Here is an 18,177-nt window from a genome sequence, read left to right on the forward strand (position 1 = left end):
CGACGTCTCCGATGTCAAAGCTTTCGAGTGGAGTACGCTCGTCGTCGCAGAGAGGGTTAAGCTCGGCGTGTGTGCACGCGCGTGTACGTGAACCGGCGGTGCGCGAATAAAAAGAGGATGGGTAGATAAAGCGGGTAGAAAAAGGTAGAAAGAAACAGGTACAAGGGGGGTGACATCGAGCGTGGGAGAAACGACAGAGACAGAGGGAAACGGCGGGGGTTGAAAATGGTTGAGAGCCGCTCTTTCCAGGTGTGCACGAGTGTGCATGTACCAACACGGTGACACGGCGAGACGAGAATCAACGTAACCAGACGCGTCACATACGCCTACCGACTCAGGCGATCTCATTTAATGAAGTATACCTCGCAATTATGTCGTTCATGATAGCCGTAGATGTGCATTAGACGTCTCTTTCTTCCTATCTCCGCGTCGTTCGTTGTCGGACCACTGGTAGGAGCCTCGTTTTCGCCTCCCTCTTCGACTGTCTGCTACGCAACTTCCTACGATCCTCTCACGAGAGCAACCAGCACCAACGTATAGTATCTGAATTAATCAAGATATAGGTATATACGTACGTTGGGACGATTTTTTCCTGGCGTGTTCGGCGTACAATCGTTCTTTTGTTCCAACCCGGTCTGGGAAATTTATGAGAGCCGTTCGCCTTTCCCACCCATCCCCTTGCCTGCCTTCCTTCCGTTCTCTGACGCACCCTTTTTGTCCCTGGAAATTAATCCGTAATGCCGTTAGCCAACGCGAAAACGCTCTGCCTCCTCTGATACACGCCTTCGAAGAATTTTAATAACCTTTAACTGGATGGATGCTGCTTCAATTACTGCTTTAGAGAGGCCTTGAACGAGCATCTCGTGAAACGCGGCAATTGTTTGCATTCAGATTTTTCTACGTAAATTAAAATTTTATTATTTTGTTAGCTTTATTTGAAAACAAGAAAGATCGTGTCGTGATTGAAAAACGTCGAGATTGGACAACAAATAAAATATCGGAGAAGATAGATGATATCTTGCCCATCTCTTTTTAATTCTGTATATTCCTGATATCGTGTTTTTTCGTCGTTGCGATTAAAAAGCTCCTGTCAAAGCTGGAAAACACATCGTTTTCCAGGCGACGCGATCCTCGATTTTCGGTGAAAATGGGATCACAAATCGTAGAAACGTGGGCTCGTAGGCTCAGGATCGACGGTTTGCATGCAAAGCATATTTCGCTTTAAACCGCGTCGATTGCCGTCCGTTGCATGATTCCTGTCAAAGGCGGCCAATTACAGCGTTGAAACAATGGCGGGAGGCGTCAGCGTTTCACGATTTCTGAAAATTACCTGCCGCTCGTTTCGATGAAAATAAAAATGTAGCCATTAAACGGCGATGCATTTAGTTTCAGCGATTGTTGGTCAGCCCCAGGCACAGCTCTCATTCAACAACTATTTTCCAGCTGTATCGTATAATATTTTCTACAAATTACGTATTACCTTACCCTCGATTCGTACCAACGTTTCGCAAATTCAACGTATTTCCACGATGCGTCCATTCCTTTTTTCGATATATTTTTATGATAAACCCGATGTTCGCGTGAAAACAAGTCGAGCCGCGTCAAAAACGAATTGTGTTAATTTCCAACAAAAGGGTAGGAACAATATGAAAAAAAAAAAAAAAAAGAGGAGAGAAACGGACAAAGGAGTGCGGCACGACGAAAGGGTGGAAAAAAATCAGAGATACAAAGAGAGAAAGGGGTAAACGAACGAAGGGATGGGCAGAGACGGAGACAGAAGAGGTGAGTGTGGGAGAAAAAAAAGTGGTCAGCGACGACAACGGCATTCCACGAAATGTCATTTCCATCGCGTCGGTCATCGATCAAGCGACGCGCAGCGAGTACGGTAACTGATATCGACAGGGTTGGACGACGGTGCCGACGTCCGCGATGAGTGACGTCTCGCGACCGGTGTCCATCCTCTATCCAAAAATTTTTTCTCTCCCTCCCTCCTCGGGAACGCGACAGTAACGATTTTTCGTTTCTCTCCGTCATGCCACCTCGTTTCTCGTCCACGTTCCTCCCCGTCCCTGTCATCGCACACCTCTTATTCCCATCACCGCTCCGTTGGGGCCATTTACACGCGACCGCTCGTGTTACCTGTCATGTAACGCGAATCGAATTCGATGTCGTGAAATGTGGGCCACGCTGATTATTAGCGAAGTGGGAGCCGTGTAAAGGATGTATCCTTGGCCGCATCGTTGCCTCTTTTTCCTTTGAGCCGCGGCGATGATGTACGTTGTTTGGTTTACGTTCAGTTCGCGTTTAATCTTCGAGATTCGAGGGTATCGTCGGAGAATAAACACGTGCGGAAATTACTCGGCAATACGTATTTGTATAGGTGGAACAACGGAATATGTAAGAAACAAATGTTAGGCAGGCAGTTCATCTTTATAATAAAGGTACTTGAAGAAAAGGAAGTTCTTTGAGTGGCCGACAGAGCATCGATAAAGCCTTTGAGCATCCAATTGCCTGCGTAAATTATGATCTCGACCCACGAGCGAACGAGAATGTTAGAAAAGCCTGTGCAATGAGATTCGTAGGTTCATCGTTCATAATTTGTCGCTGCAGCACGGCGGATCGTTCGCTGGTATCGATCGACGATACCAGGCCGGTGTAATTGGATCGGCGATTCATATAAGGCCTGCACAATGAAAATATTATGAATGGGAGATGTATGAAACGTGATCGCTAAATAAGCCAGATAAGAGGTGTCTCGTGTTACCCCACCCGCTATCTTAGATGACGTCATCGTAAAACGTGGAAACTACGCGATAGGATGCATAATACGGTTTCTTATTTCCGACCGCTGCATCTGCCTTAGCCCCGTTAAACGATCCGATCGACGTGCCAGGAACAATACCAGCCAGAAGACGCGAACGATACTTTCGAACGATCATCTCGCACTTATTCCTCCCATCGAACTGATCCAAGCGATTCTCCTCGTTTAGCCAGCTGTCTCGCCAGTTGTAAATTATGCCCACGTGCTTTCCTAAGCGCGAAATTATGTCCGGATTGCGTTATCCATTACGGTCGAAAGGGAAGGCCTGTGTGGAGAATTCACCAAGACTTCATAAATACCGTTTCATTACTCGCGGAATGTAATTACGAATCTTGTTCAATCGTGCATCTTCGTTATATCCGGCGCACGCACAAACACGTGGCCGACGAGCCGTTTTTAAATATTTCCGCATGCGAGAACTAATTAAGGCTGACAAGCGATGTACCTATACTACTGACAAAGTAGATTCCATCCGGCGATGACATTCCGATGGACTTTTAAATGATAATTAAATCAGGATGTATCATCGTGGCAGCCACGTAAAAGACACGGGTTCTTTTTAATTCTTACTAGAATCTTATCTCTCGATTCAAGAGAATTATGGCTGGAATATTCGACGTAGCTGAAATATATACATGCATACGTGTATGTATTTAAATATACGTAAGCCTCGGAATTTTGTATTCGTCTTTTGATATATCAATTCAAGAATTCCGCCATTAAAGATATAATTTTTAGCGAAGAGGATCGAATGCGAAGAAATGAGAATCATGCCGTATGATTGGCGTAAACTGCACGTATCGCTAAAAAGCGTAATTCTCTCTCATAAAATGCATGCTTTAATTGCATTAGCCCACTCAATAATTTCGGGGACAGCCGACAAAAAGGAGCAGGCGATTCCATTTCCAGGTACCGGAGGAACAACTGCGCCATAATCGATCGCATGGAGCACGAAGGGATCAAGGGAGGCAGATAATTGCTGACACTGTCCTCCGAAGCCGGTTGACGCTGTTTTCTATCTGCTCCTTATAATTTATTCGGCCGCCATAAATCAGTCGAGCGCGACGAGACCGCGACGTGCAACAGGCCGACCATGTAAATGCCGATGCACAGAGCGTATCCGCGCGGCGGCGCGTATATGCACGCGCGCTCACGCTGGTTCTTGCCTGGCCAGCAGGTCCCATCTACCGTGAATTGATAATGTAATTAGAGCGTCGAAAAAGGATTAGCTCGAATTAGAAATTCCGCCAACACGGCTCGGCACCGGTTCGAAGGAGAGACGAGAACGGACCGGGCAACGAAGGCGGACCACGCTCCGGTTCGTAGGAGAAGCACGGATGAGACGTGCAAAGGGACACGAAAGAGCAAGCGAGAGGAAGCGAACGAAGAACGTAACCAAGGCAAGTCTCTACGGAGGACTTTGATTTATGCGTCCCGGGAGCGCTTCACGGAGAGTGCAGCAACCGTGTGCAGCTCGCCGAGTCCAAAGATGCATGGCCAACCGGACGAGGAGTGCACCGACGCCAAACTCGCGTCTCTATAATGTTGCCCTCGATCGATAGCCGCGAAAACGAAACGCGCGCTCTTTTTCTTCTTCTCTTGCACGCCTCACGGCATTCTATGGCCGGTGATACACGGAAGAGTAATAGTTCTCTCTCCTCTGTGTTCTATGGTTTTAATCCCCGGGGAAATAATTAGCAGCGTGTCACGGTGTACGTAAGCTTCTTCGCACCAGAGGTGTACGATGGATTTCAATTTGTCATGGCGTAATGAGTCGATTTCTTTTATTGGAGGATCGGAAGCGACCGCAAGAAGATAAGTAGATTTTGAATCGCACGGCAAGAAGCACATTTTTCGTTGCTCGCGTTATCCTAGTTTCTTCCATTTTTGAATATTTAAAGTAAGAAATAGGAAATACTCGACGCTTGATAGATACAGTAACGTTTAGGATCGTACACGACATTTTTACGATAGAAATTCAAGCCGAAGCTAAAATATGAGATCCTTAGTATCTTTTGAGATTCTTATGCTCTTAGATGCTCTTTGTCAATTCGCTTGTTAAGATTAGGAGAACCTGTACACCAGAAATCCAAGAATAGCAGCTTCAGATTCAAAGTAGAGCTACATAGTTTCAGGCGAGAAAATACAACGCTATGCGAGCTATACTAAAGCGCGAAGAATCAGTACACCATTATATCCCTCTTCTACGGAAAACAGTCTCTTGCCGTTCCGTATACTACTCGAAAATCTACCAAGTCGCAAACAAGAGCACCTCGTCTTCCACCCGTCGACTATCCGTAATGAAACTCTTCAAATCCTCCACCCGTTTCTTCTTCTGTCGTGTCATCAAAATTCCTCGCGACACCCGAGTCTCAGCGATACTGGACACAGCTCCAAAAACGATGCTCACTACGTTCGTCTCTCGGATCCGCTAAAATCGTTGTTGGAGAGCGCGTGTTTCTGGGGTCGTAAGGATGGCGCGACGAGCGTTTGCCGACTGGGGAATTGTGTCCGTGGGCAACAATGGCCGCACAGTGTTTCAACAAGGCATCACCCACGGCGAGTGTATATACCATAGTAAAGGTTTCGAGGCCTAAGACCGCATCGAGCTGACGACATCCCGCTGTTAGGTCGGCCCTTTCAAGTTGGCCGCCGCGGCAGCGGGAGGCACGGCTTGCCGGACCTCCGATATATTATTACCCGAAGTCATTAATGGTAAACTGCAATTCTCCTCTTTTCCCTCCACGTGCCGTCCACGGAATGCCCGGCGAGGCAGAAGGTACGGTTCCCTCTCTTGGCCATGGCGCGGCGTCTCCTGCCTCCCAGCCGGTCCAACGGATCTGGAATTAATCGAGAAATATCGAATGTTTTATTGACGATACGTTCAGCCTACTCGTGTGATGGAATACTGTAGGTAATTAATTATCTCTCCCCTTGCCACCCCTAGGAAACGCTAATACCCGGGCACTTGGAATTTCTTGTTCCTCCTCCCTGTCTTGCTTCCTGCCATTCTTTCCTCCTTGAATTTTTTACTCGTCCATCCGAGTTCAAGAGTTCATTTTACCTCGGAAGAACAATGATATCTTCAATTGTTCATTGTTTATATTCATCAATTATCATTAACGTTTATTTTAACCGACTAGATTAATCACTTTTGACTTGAAACTAATGGTCTTCGAACGTGCAGATCGAACCAAGAACCGCGGAGGTTCGTTTCGCCTGACGGAACTCGAAATTCAAACGTGATTTCTACTCAAAGATCAATGCACGGACATCGATATATGTTTCTGCTCTTTGCCCAATCGAAATCGAGGACTTTCATCTTGGACGTCGACGGTCACGATCGCTTCCGACTCGCATAGATTTGCGCGAACACCGCTGCGGATAGTTACGCAGCTCCTCGCCGTTCGAAGTCGCCGCAGCGCGTAAATCCCGAGGACGATCGAACTCGAAACACGGATACTCGAACCCGGCTCCCTTGAAACTTTGTCCCGGGGGAAAGGTCCTGTCGGTATTCAAGCGCTTCCACCCCTTCGTTCACGGGTACACGCGCACTTATGCGCGGTCAAACCGATACACGCAGCCGCGACTTACAGGCATGTGCACATAGACGAGAGACAGAGAGAGAGAGAGAGAAAGAGAGAGAGAGAGAGCTTTCTAGAGAGCCACGGCAAGTTTGAAGCCCGTTGTGCTTCAGAATCCGTACTTAGAATCCCTGGGCAGAGTTCAGGCTGCGCATTGACCGCACGAAATCCTGCGGCGTTCTCACCTTCCCTGGCGACCGGTGCGGCGTCTGTCGCTAGACAGCGAGCTACGCGACTTCAAAGAGCTTCAATGGGACCGCGATGGAAATCCGCGTCTCCGCCGCAATCTCAGGAAACTTACCTGATTAGATCCTCCTCTTGAATGTTATGCAATTGAGACCCGATTAATTGGCGTCAGAAGCGATAATATCGGCGTTTCCTTCGAATGTCGTGAATTACGGATTTTGGTTGCTCCTGCTTTTCGTTGATCTTCCATCGGTCGATGTTGCGTGTACTACAAGGATTGAAGAGATCAACAACAAGAAACGAAGACAGCAACAACGTTTGAATTGCATCTGTCGTCGATTAATGGTACAAACAAGTTTTTCTCAAAGTCTGAAACAATTTAGGTCCCACGAAAAATTATATTTGAAACGAGGTGAAGTTTGGAACGAGATGGAAAGAAATCAGAAGAAATGGCAGATAGGTCGTTCCTTTTGTTTTCTGCTTTAGCAGAAAGAACGATGTTCCAGCGTTCAAGGAAATGCGTTCTTGTGTTTGCTCGACCTAGTCTTATAATTTAAACAGATCAACAAGAACATTAGCGAGTCCTTGTAAAGAGAAGTTTGCTCGATGGATCTTCACGTCGTTCTTTCTTGACGATTATCGCGTCTCGAGTGGAATCGGAAGTAAAAGGATAACAGCATTCGGCAATTTCTCCGGGATATTATCCTCGGAACCATAGTATGTATCGTTATACCATCTCGGATCCCGACAGCGTCGTCGTCATTTCCACTAGACACGACAGGGCGTTACAGCGTCGGCAAGAGAGTGCACTCGTTAAAAACTTTTCACGGCATTCATTCGAATGCACTCCGTCAAAGTGCTATGCAAGGGTCAGACGCGAGAACTCCGGCAAAAAGATGGTAGATTTTCCTGCCGTTCGGTGAAACGACGAGTCAGATTATCACGCGCGCACCCCCTACGTATCGTCATTATGATCCTTGGTGTTCGCGTGGTGCGCGTTTCCGCGAGAAAACCTTTTTTCAAAACAGCCAGCGTAACGAAATCGCAAAACGGGAAGTAACGCTTCCCGACACAGGATACTCGGGCGACACTTCAATCTCGCTTTTCGCGCGAATCGTAATAGTCCTCTACTGTTTGCTTGTCTCGCTGCGTAGTTAGAGATGGCGAGACAGAGACAGAGAGAGAGAGGGAGAAAGAGAAAGAGGGACAGAGAAGCGAAACGCGACGAGTAAACGACTCAAAGTCGCGGTTACAATGGCCATACAACTGGTATTTGACTCGTGAAAACGAAGAGTCATCGTTTTCTCTTGATGTCGAGAGATTGCAATTAATTACCGCGATACCTTAATGCGAGTAACAAAAGAACAAGTATTATTATACCTCTTACACATATCTCGATTATATTCAAAAAGGTAACGACACCTGAATGCCTCTAACTATCGTTAAAAGACGGCAAACATTTCCCACTTGCATTAAATTCGGAAGCCAAAAACTCGAGCCCTCTCGTGCGCAACGCAAACAAAGTAAAAAAGGTAAACGCGTACAAACAGGAGAAAAAGGTGGAGAGTGTTCGGTCTGCCGTGATAAAAGGGGGAGGAATGCCAGAGGGCCGACGTTCGAACGAGAGAAGGAAGCCGATGCGAAGCGTGTTCCTTTACGTCAGCTTGAACGCGGCCTTTTTTTCATCGCGTTCGCGTTAGAGGTGCACCGAGAGAATGCACCGGTTGCAGGGCGCAGCTGCGAGTGACGCGCGAGCGAGTGAACGGGCGACATGCGGCCGCGGTTATGGCACGCTCGCTTCACGAAAGGTAGGTAAGCTTATTCGAGAACCGCTCCGTTTCTACGTAATAGCAACGCTCGACAACAGCAGCAAAGTTTTTATCGTGGGATTGTTTCGTAGTACGACGCGTAGCGCGCCATTCCTGTTTCTGTTTCAGCCGTGTAGATGTTGTTCGAACTACGATGACGCCATATATCGATTACCTCCCGCTTACGGTGTTATCGAGACACGGTTAATTAACGACGAACAAACCACAGCGAAGAATAAACGTGGCCCGTGTCTTGGTGCCGCTTAATCGCGACGCGAACATCTAGGAAGAGAAGCGGTGAGAAATTACCTGGATCCTATAAAATCTTCTATTTCCTCGCTCCCTTCCGAAGCTCGAGGAATCCATCCTAGCGTGACCGGCGATTTTGTTCTCGTTTAAATCGAATACCTTGAGATCTTTTACGGTAATGGAAAGCCTTCGAGATACCGTAAAATCGGCATTTCTTCGTGCCGGTCGAACCGCCCTACCGTTTTTACGGCGTACATTCTTCTAATGTGTATACACTCCCGTTGAATCGGTGTCGATAGGCTCGAAGTTTACCTTATTATAGCGATCTCTCGTTTGTCCTTTGTTCGTCGATTTAACCGTGACTAGGGAAAATTGTCTTCGCATCTTTGTAAAAACATTATTAAATGTAACGAGCCGATATCGATCGTGTAGTTATGCTGTTTTTTCTTGTAAAAGTATACGCCCTCGGCAGGCTATTTGTTTAGAAATCTTGGACGCGTTCGTTGTATTTTGAGGAAGCAAGAAACCTGGTACCAACTGCATCGTTTGCGGAAAGTCCTAACAGCGGTCTAAAATGGCATTGTGGCGCGTCAGTATGGAACTAATGAACTCACGACGGGGCTTTCACGGACAGAGTTATTACAGCCCTTCTTCCCGACTATAGTACTCCTCTCGTCCTTGCCCCCGTGCTAGTCCTCTTGGTTCGTTCCCCGGGGTACTTCTCGCCGCCTTCTTCCTTCTTCGGGACACACCGTTTGCGCCCTCCGTCACGAACTGAACACTATGGCTCGCCAATATTATGGCAGATCTATCATTCCTCCGTCTAAATAAGCCTGGACCTAGTTTTACGACCCTTTCTTCTGGCTGTTTGTCTTCTTAGCAACTCCTTTTATCTCGTTCAAACGTCTGCTTCTCCACGTGTACGTGTATAACAATCGCAATTGTCGATGCTAGGTTCTGAAATGAAACGAATGAAATATCGATGTACACGAACAAACTATCGTTTATGCATATTATTCACGATAGACTTATTTCGCTAGTCAATTCTTTTTTAAACCGAGATAATCACCGTACTAACGTCCCCCATTTTCAACCTTTATTTCACACTTTTTAAACCGTGTAAACGAGACAGACAGAATATACACTTCAGCCATTTTCGCGGCCATTAAACCGAGCCACGGTCTGCATTCGCGGGAAGAAAAGCAACCGTGGTCCCGGAAGAACGCTGTCAGACGCGTATCACGAGACGAGGAGAAGTAACAAGCAGCAAAAGCGAGAGGACTTTTCTTCGAAGAAAGTCGCGCCTGTAAATTCGCTAATTTTCTTTCAAAGGAAACCTTCCGGTAAATTTTCCGCGGAATAAATCCCCGTGGCAGCGAATAAATGGGGTAGGATCGACAAAGAGTCGAGGTCTGAGCTCGAGCCGGCTATCTCGACCTCCTGTCAGTCGATCCCACGAACCGTACCGTAACAACCATGATCTCTGCCTCCCTCTCTTTCTCTCTCTCTCTCTCTCTCTCTCTCTCTCTGTCTCTATGTCTCTCTCTCAACGACGTCTCATTGTTTGCGTTTCCTGTATACGCGCGTCTATACACCGGTGTCCTTTATCTTAATTCCATTACACTTCGCAACGCGACACGACCCAGCCAACTGCGTGCCGGTAATGCACCCTCTGACTCAGCCTGCCCGGCAACAACCACCGAGCCACCCTTCTCCAACCGACTCGTCACTGTAATTTCGTGCAAGCTACTTTGACGTATCCTTGACTCTCGCCGCTTGGAAATCTCGACCCTCATCCTCTTACTCTGGACTCCTTATTCATTCGCGGTAATTCAACCCCCTCTCTACAGTCTATCGCTAAAGGGGAGGTGCAGGGGGTTAGTTGGAGTCGTTGGTGTTATTTCTTTACAACCAAGTCGTGACTTTGGTATTTTATTCGTTTTCTCATTGTTGGGCGATCGCGCTGACTAATTAGACCCTCGTTGCGTACGACTTTCGAGGGCGAAACGAAACATGGCTATAGTGTGAAGGGTGGTTTTCGCTTGTCTTGACCAGCTGGAATATTTCTCTTGGTTTTTGTCGACGGGGAAACTGGTTCTATACGAGAAAATAAATGGTTGTTATATTTGGAAGAGACAAGCATTATTACTAACGACGTTCTTTTACCAAGAATTGTCTATAGAAGAATCAAGATTGGTAAAATTATTTTGATAGAAGCCATAACGATATCTCATTTAGATTTTACGTTAGATTTTATGTTAAAGAAGAATATCACGAATGAATTTAATATTTGATCCAGCTGACGATCCCGTTTCATTTCTATTACAGATAGGTACGACACCGCGTACGCCTGCGAGGGCAAGACCCTGTGGATTGAGTGCGGCGAGGGAAAGCTGATCCACCTCATACGTGCGAACTATGGAAGGTTCTCGATAACGATATGCAACGAGCACGGAAACACCGATTGGAGCGTGAACTGCATGTCACCGAAATCCTTTCGGGTGCTGAACAGCGAGTAAGTATTCCGATGATCGACGTACTTGCATCTTACATACGCAACTGGTTCTGATCAATCAGCCTCTTCCCCCCATCCTTTATCCCTATTTTACGAATCGCGTCGAGGAATCACGATGGCGACGTCAAATCGAATCCGTTCTTGAACTCTACCGATATTATCGAAAGCGAAAAAGAGGAGAAATAAGGGAAGAAAAAATAGACAAAAAAAAAAAAGAAGAGAGAAAAGTGGGAACGGTCAGGCTGACAAGCATTTTCTATCCTTAATGAGTCGAGTAGCACCAATTAAAAGAGACGTCCGATCCGATCGAGCGTAGATCGCGCTTGTCACCTGGTCCCCGGGTTATCGAACGATCCGACTTTCCACATGGATCGGTATCTACACGGCGAAGCTTTTACGACCGTTCCATTCGAGAGATATCCAGCATGACACCTGAGAGTCTAACTCGTTCCCTTCGCGGTAACGAGAAACGCTTCCTGAACGGTGCCGTGCGCGCGTGTCCGTGTATATATCGATCATAGTCTTTCGATGACCTTGGACGAGAGGCCGATCTATACGATCTATCCGAGCGAATCTCGATCCGATCGCGCGGATCTATCCCTCGGCATCCAGAGTTACGCGCGCGCTATTGGACGGTTCGGCCAGTACCTGGGAGTGAAAAATTATTAACCGTCGAGTATGCGGAAATTCGACTCGTCGATTTCGCACGAAGGGAAGATGCTGTCCGGAGATGTGTGGCCGTTCTTCGAACCGCGAAAGCGTCTCTCTCAGATCGATCGTTTGAAATATCGATCTACTCGACTTTTAGCTTCGAATATTTTTCCATGCTTTTGAAACTGTTCTTAACGCATCTTCATTTATGTGGTAATAAAATATGTTAGTAACAGCGTGGAGAGAAAGCTTGCAAGTTGGATAAAGGTTTAACGAGATAGCACGTGTACTCTCGCATCCATAAGTCACCGGATACTTGCCTACTTCGGGCAAAATGTTTCTTAGAACGTACAATGTTTTTCACATTACGTGCATTATTTTCGATATTTGACGCAAATACTAACTTCGTTTCATAGTACAGATTAATTCGTAGTATAAAATCGCACGTATTATAATTCGATCGAGTGTCTTACAGATAAATGATAAAAAAAAGTTCAAGAAATCGTACACCTACGTTCTAACGATCATTTCACCTGAAATAAACAGGTGTTTGGTGACTTATGGACGGCAGTATATCTGACTGTATAAAATATTAAACGAGGTTCGAGATAACCGATTACAGTGACGTTATTAAATCAAGGCAGCTTTCACGCGACTGCAATTATTCTACTAAAGTTATCGGATTTCTTAAAATCAGAGTAATAATTTTGAACGGATACGAAAGGACACGAGCCATCAGCTTCCTCGACGTTGTTCCATCTCTATCCCTGTCCGCCCACGGAAATGGAGCAAAGAGCATGGAGTCGAAATCGCGAGGAAATAAACGAAGGGGTAAAGGATGGGGGAAAAGAGGATATATCCAGAGAAGAAGGAAAACGAGGAAGGAGTGGACGGCTTCATATGGTCCAGCGAACTGGCCAATTGCTTGACCATTGAAGAGCGTATTTCGCGGCGGATCAGAGCGGTAGGAAGAATCGCAAACTCAGCGGTCGCTTCTCTATCTCGGTCCTCGTGAACATCCCCTCTATTTCCTTCGGTCTTCGTGTCTTTGCGTCCTCCTAAGTTTCAAACACGCACACTCGTATAAACCTATACATATGAAATATATACACTCACGGACACACGCGTTTCACGCGCATTTCCACGTGTCACAAGATCCACGTTCCACCGATCCGTATTCTAGGATACCCAACCTGATGAAATATCCTGCGGATTCCTTTTTCTATATTCTGGTTTTTTATTTCTTTTTTTTTTTTTGTCTCTTTCTTTTCGTTCGAACGGCACACGGCGAAATCGGGAATCTGTCGCACCCGTTGGTCTAGATGTTCGATTCGAAAGAGCAGAAGGTAAAGGGAAACGATGAGAGAGAAAGACATAGAGAGAAGAGAGACAAAGGGAAAACGGTGACGTAGAATTTCGTTGATCTGACGCGAAGCGCGTTTCGTCGTTGTGATTAATAGCTCGCTAGCGGAAATTAGTTTCGCGGGAAACTAAAAAAGGGGAAACGTGACTGTTGCTACGTCTCACGACGATAAGACCGTCGACGTGCCGGTAGTGTGAATAATTGGGAAAGATAATCGCGATGACGAATCAAAATCGTATCCATTAACGTTATCGTCGCGTAGCTCTGAAAGCGGTAGCTGCGAGCAAACTCGATCCCCGTTGTCGATTACGTTGGTGAAACCAAGGAAGAAGAAAACGAAACGACGATGAGGAATAAGAAGAGGAAGAGAAAGAAGAAGGAAAAGAGACACGAGAAGACTGCGAGAATACAAAAGCGCCACGTAATCGCGTAAGAACCGCTAGAAGCACGCGTTAATATCGAAATGTGCCACCGTCTAGGGCTTGAAGTAGATTTTCAGAAAAATGCATTTAAAGTTCGTGGCGCCGCGCCGTCTCTCACCGGCTTGGAGTCGGTCTAAGGACCTCCTTTGGCTGACGAGTAATAACTTCCGGATTAACTTTAAGTGGAGAAGTTCCACGGTGTTGCTTCTACCGTGGAGTCGTACACGTATACGTCTGTCGCGGTTCTACGCGCGTGCATACAGCAACACTCTATCTATGCGTTTCGCAAGACGGGGCAAGAGAGTTTGACGTCAATTTAACTCGTTTCGCGGAATCGATCGAGAAGATCACCAGTTTGCCTGATCGTAATCACCGCTCCTTCTCTTGGTATACGTTCGCCTTTCTCTCTTTTCTCTCGTTCTCTCTCATTCTCTCTCGTACTCTCTTGACAATCATCTGTAACTTTTTTGCTTCTTTCCTCTTCGTGGATCCATCTAGACTTCGTGGCGACTTTTTCTCCTTTTCTTCTTGCCGTGTCTCAAAAGTATATTCCGCGAAACCGGGCAAACGTTGTGCAATAGTATATATATTAGTACATATATTAGCCGCTGAATATCGAACGAATATCGCGAACAGTGTACCAGCGAAGACGGTTTGTCTCGTAGAAAAATATCTGTACCTTGGATACGTATTAGTAGCTCGTTTAATTTCCAGATCGAATTGCATATTTTCTCTTGATCATTCGCATGCCATTTTTCCTAGTCAGAACGAGAACCGGACGGCTTTAACGTGCTACGCGGATCGTACCTTATCGGTACCGTTATCGTCGGTATCGTCTATGAGAAGCGTCGGATCTCTGGTACATTTCTCGCGAGGACATCTCATTTAGCCAAAAATCGAGAATCAACGGCGCGAATTTTTTATCAACTCGCTCGATTCGAGAATCTCGTTCACGAGTAGTCGTAACTTTCGCATAATTCAAACCGCTTTTATTTTCGTTCGTTTGATCTTTGTTACATCCTTTGCAATAACCGATCCCGTTTGTTACGTTTAACCTGCTCTTTCCTTTAACACCAGGGTGTAGTTGGGACAAGGTGCATCGACTTTCATAAAAATTCACACGCATGTACATACTCTCGCTTGAAACATTTACCGCTAGGTGTTCTGGGTCTACCTTCCACAGTGTTTCGCTCCGAAAGATCCTTTGTTAATGCGATCCCTGTGAATAATGAGACTTTGTTTCACTCATTAACGCGTTACCTGGCATTGTGAATGGGAGCTATGCAATCTTTGGTGTACGTTTCAGAAATCTCGTACATTTAGTCGATCGCCAACGATTTCGATTCTAATTTAAATTCTAGCTGATCGTAGATTTCTCGAACATATCCATTCACAGGCTCTTATATGTCAGTTGATGCGTTTCTTTAACATCCTCTCTTAACGTTATTCCTTAGGAAGGCTTTTTTTCTAGAGGTAAGCAAAATGGAGCAAGCGTATCCTAAATCAAGGGTCAAGTAGTTTACAGTAATTCTGAGGATGATACATGCCATCCTTCTCTCTGTTCTCTCGCAAGCTACACTCGCCACTTCCTCCTAATGCATCTCTATAGTTATACCGCTGTGGAATTATCAGTGTATTCTCTCTTTCTCTTTATCTATGCTCGTTAGCTTCTTCCCTGTATCAAGTTTATCTTCGACGATTATACGATTTAGTTTGCCTTCACGATTTATTAGTATCTATCGTTTCAACGCCATGATCCATCGCTGTTCGCGATTGACATTGTTAGCCACGAGTATTAGGACACTTACTCGAACAGATTGTAACTATTTATGTAATTATTTGGTATTTTAAATGAAGTAACAGATCTATAATAAAATATCTAAAAAGTAAAAACAGCGGGACAATCCTAATACTTGTGGCCAGCAGTGTGTATATCGCACATGTGTTTCAAGCGTCAGAAATCGAAATAATTCAGTTCTGTGATCAAAAACTGTCATTAGAAATTACATATATGATATAGTTAAATAATATTTGATCATCCTAGTTCCCTCGAGACTGTTCTTTTTGCCAATATTAAAGTAATACTTTCTTACTTTTCCTGAAAAACTTCTTCTAGTTTTGAAATACGTGTGCGGTAATCCCCCGCAAAAATCGACCAATCGACGTCTCACGCAAAGAAACTTTTCGCAATCTTGCTTCAGCAAAATATCCAAGTTGAAAAACTCTTCTCATTCGAGAAATCGTCTAATTCACGCGCCATGTTGAGGAACATCGATCGCGGATTAACAGCGATGGGCTACGGACAAAGCCGGAAACCAGCGTCGAAACGACGGATTGACGGTTGTACAGGCCGGTTAGAGACAGATTTATCAAGGGTGCGCTGGGCACGTACGAGATTACGATTTAAGTGAAACTGGGCAGGGGGCGGCTTTGCCGGAACGATTAATGAAATTGAACGGCCGGGTTTCGCTGCGAAACTCAGTCTACGGAATTAATGACGCGCGCCGCGCGTAACCGTGGAAATGTTCATTACACCAGTTGAGAAATGACGCGGCTGGTTTGCTGGATTTTCCACTCTTAATCTGCCACGCTAGAAGCCGGTGAGCAATTAGATCGGAAAAGAATGACCAATTTACTGGTCGCGGGCTCCAACGTGAAAATTAGTTCCGTTTTATGCGTCGCATTAACAGCTCGCCACCAAGAGACGCAGTTTAAAATCAGTGTAATCACCTCTTTCGAAGCATCACGATCGATCGATCATTGCGATCTTTCTTTTACGTTTTGCATTTTATACTGTTACTGGCTTGGTTTTTATTGCGGTGATTTGTAGAGTAGACTTTCGTAACCGATTTGTTAATTGTCTTAGCGCTTCGTCTAATTGGATACTTTGAAGCATTGGTACGTGGTAACGCTTGACGATTAAGATACGATAAATTTCTCGTAGATAGTATACATAATAAAAGCGCATTAAAATCGGAAACGTTTAAGTGACGGAAATATCTTCGTTGTTCGAAGTTTTCATTAATCGGATTTTAATCAATTATATATTTCTTTTTATAACTATCTATACTTGAATCTATGATTAACTTTTAATGAGCTGTTCAATATTTTCGAGATACATAACTTGGTAGCTTTGTAATTCTAATTCTGGCTTTATTCGTCAAATATTTATAATTTTATTACAATATTTATAAAATATCGAGAATAAAAATTTTCGAAATTTTCTCCATCAATAACGTACCGTAATCGAAAGTGAAAGTTCCAAAGTTTTTCGTGCGAACCAGCCATACGTTCGAGACAGCTTGACGAGCAGGTATACACGCTATAATACAAAGTGATCATCGAGAAAAGTAGCTGAAAGAGTTCGTAGCGAGGTTGTTGCCATCCCAAACCTTCTGGGAACGAATTCTTTCCACCAGGTTGCGCAATCGCGGCGTAATTACATTGCGCTAATAGCCACTCGATGATTCGATTCTCGTCGTTAACTCGAACCGGCCAGGGAACCAGTTCGAAAACTTCAAGATCCTCGAACCTTCTTTTCTATCAACTTGTTTTTTCTTTCTTCTCGTTCATCACGGTATCTCCACAAACGAAAACCAGTCACCGTTACAATTCACAATGTTCTCAACGTTTGATCATTCAACGCGATACAATTCATTGAAAAATAAAAAATACAAAAGAAACTCGATTCGATAGCTGTTTAAAATATTTTTAACGTAAATAGTTACCGATCACCGCGGAATTACAGGCGTTAATATTTAACTAATAAACGCGACGACACGATGGTCCAGGTTCGACTGAGCGATAAAAGGAATAAAAAAAATAAAAAAAATATTTTATATGAAGCGATACTCGCTGTTTGTGTTCTTAATATTTATATTTTCGCGATATTCTCTATCCAGTCGCGGCTATACACCGACGATAATCGATGACACAACGCGATACGTGTGGAGCGCGTGTCGATTCTCGTTACGTTCGGAAATTAAATTCAACGTTTCCTGATTCCCGGGTGCTTGTTAGTTTGCCAGTTAATAACGAGCGATCAACGAGAAGGGAGAAAAAAAAAAAGTAAACAGAAAAGAAGGGACATACATAAATGAGCATAACGAGAAAGAGAAAAATAGTACAAAGGCGAGGGTAGGTGGAGAAAGGAGATTGTTTCACGCTACACGGGGATATGTTACGGCGTAATCGATCCGACGTAGATACATTAAACAATTTCACGATTCGTCATCGTCCTCGAAGAGGATAATTAACCATGACAGAAAACGTGAGAAGAACGTAATTTCGTACCGCAATCAGCCGAACTTAATCTTGACCGGGAAAACAAACAATTATGAGAACGTCTACCACGAAATTCTATCTTGTCCTGTCGGATATTTGTCAAAATACACCCATTCCACGATCAAAGAAAGAAACAGGAAAATAAATAGAAAGGAAAGCTTGGTTTCTCTGGTTCCCGGTGCCTTGTTGATAAACAAGTTCCTCTGTTATGGGAGAATAGCTACTAATGAAATGATCACGGTATACGTCGTTTTCGCGATGTGAAAAAAGCTGTTCGTGTTTATCCTTCGTTCC

The 18,177-nt window shown here is 45.0% G+C and overlaps 1 protein-coding gene across 7 annotated transcripts in view; it reads left to right on the forward strand.

Moving 5' to 3' along the window:
• Positions 1-18,177, forward strand: part of LOC139988242 (latrophilin Cirl) — a 365,567-nt gene that overhangs the window by 312,092 nt on the left and 35,298 nt on the right. For all 7 annotated transcript variants that reach the window (XM_072005419.1, XM_072005420.1, XM_072005421.1 and 4 more), the window contains one exon: positions 10,977-11,163. In XM_072005419.1, coding sequence (XP_071861520.1) covers positions 10,977-11,163 — 187 coding nt within the window. The remainder of the gene's footprint in view (positions 1-10,976; positions 11,164-18,177) is intronic.

Source organism: Bombus fervidus, chromosome 6 (genome assembly GCF_041682495.2).
Source record: "Bombus fervidus isolate BK054 chromosome 6, iyBomFerv1, whole genome shotgun sequence".
NCBI lineage: Eukaryota > Metazoa > Arthropoda > Insecta > Hymenoptera > Apidae > Bombus > Bombus fervidus.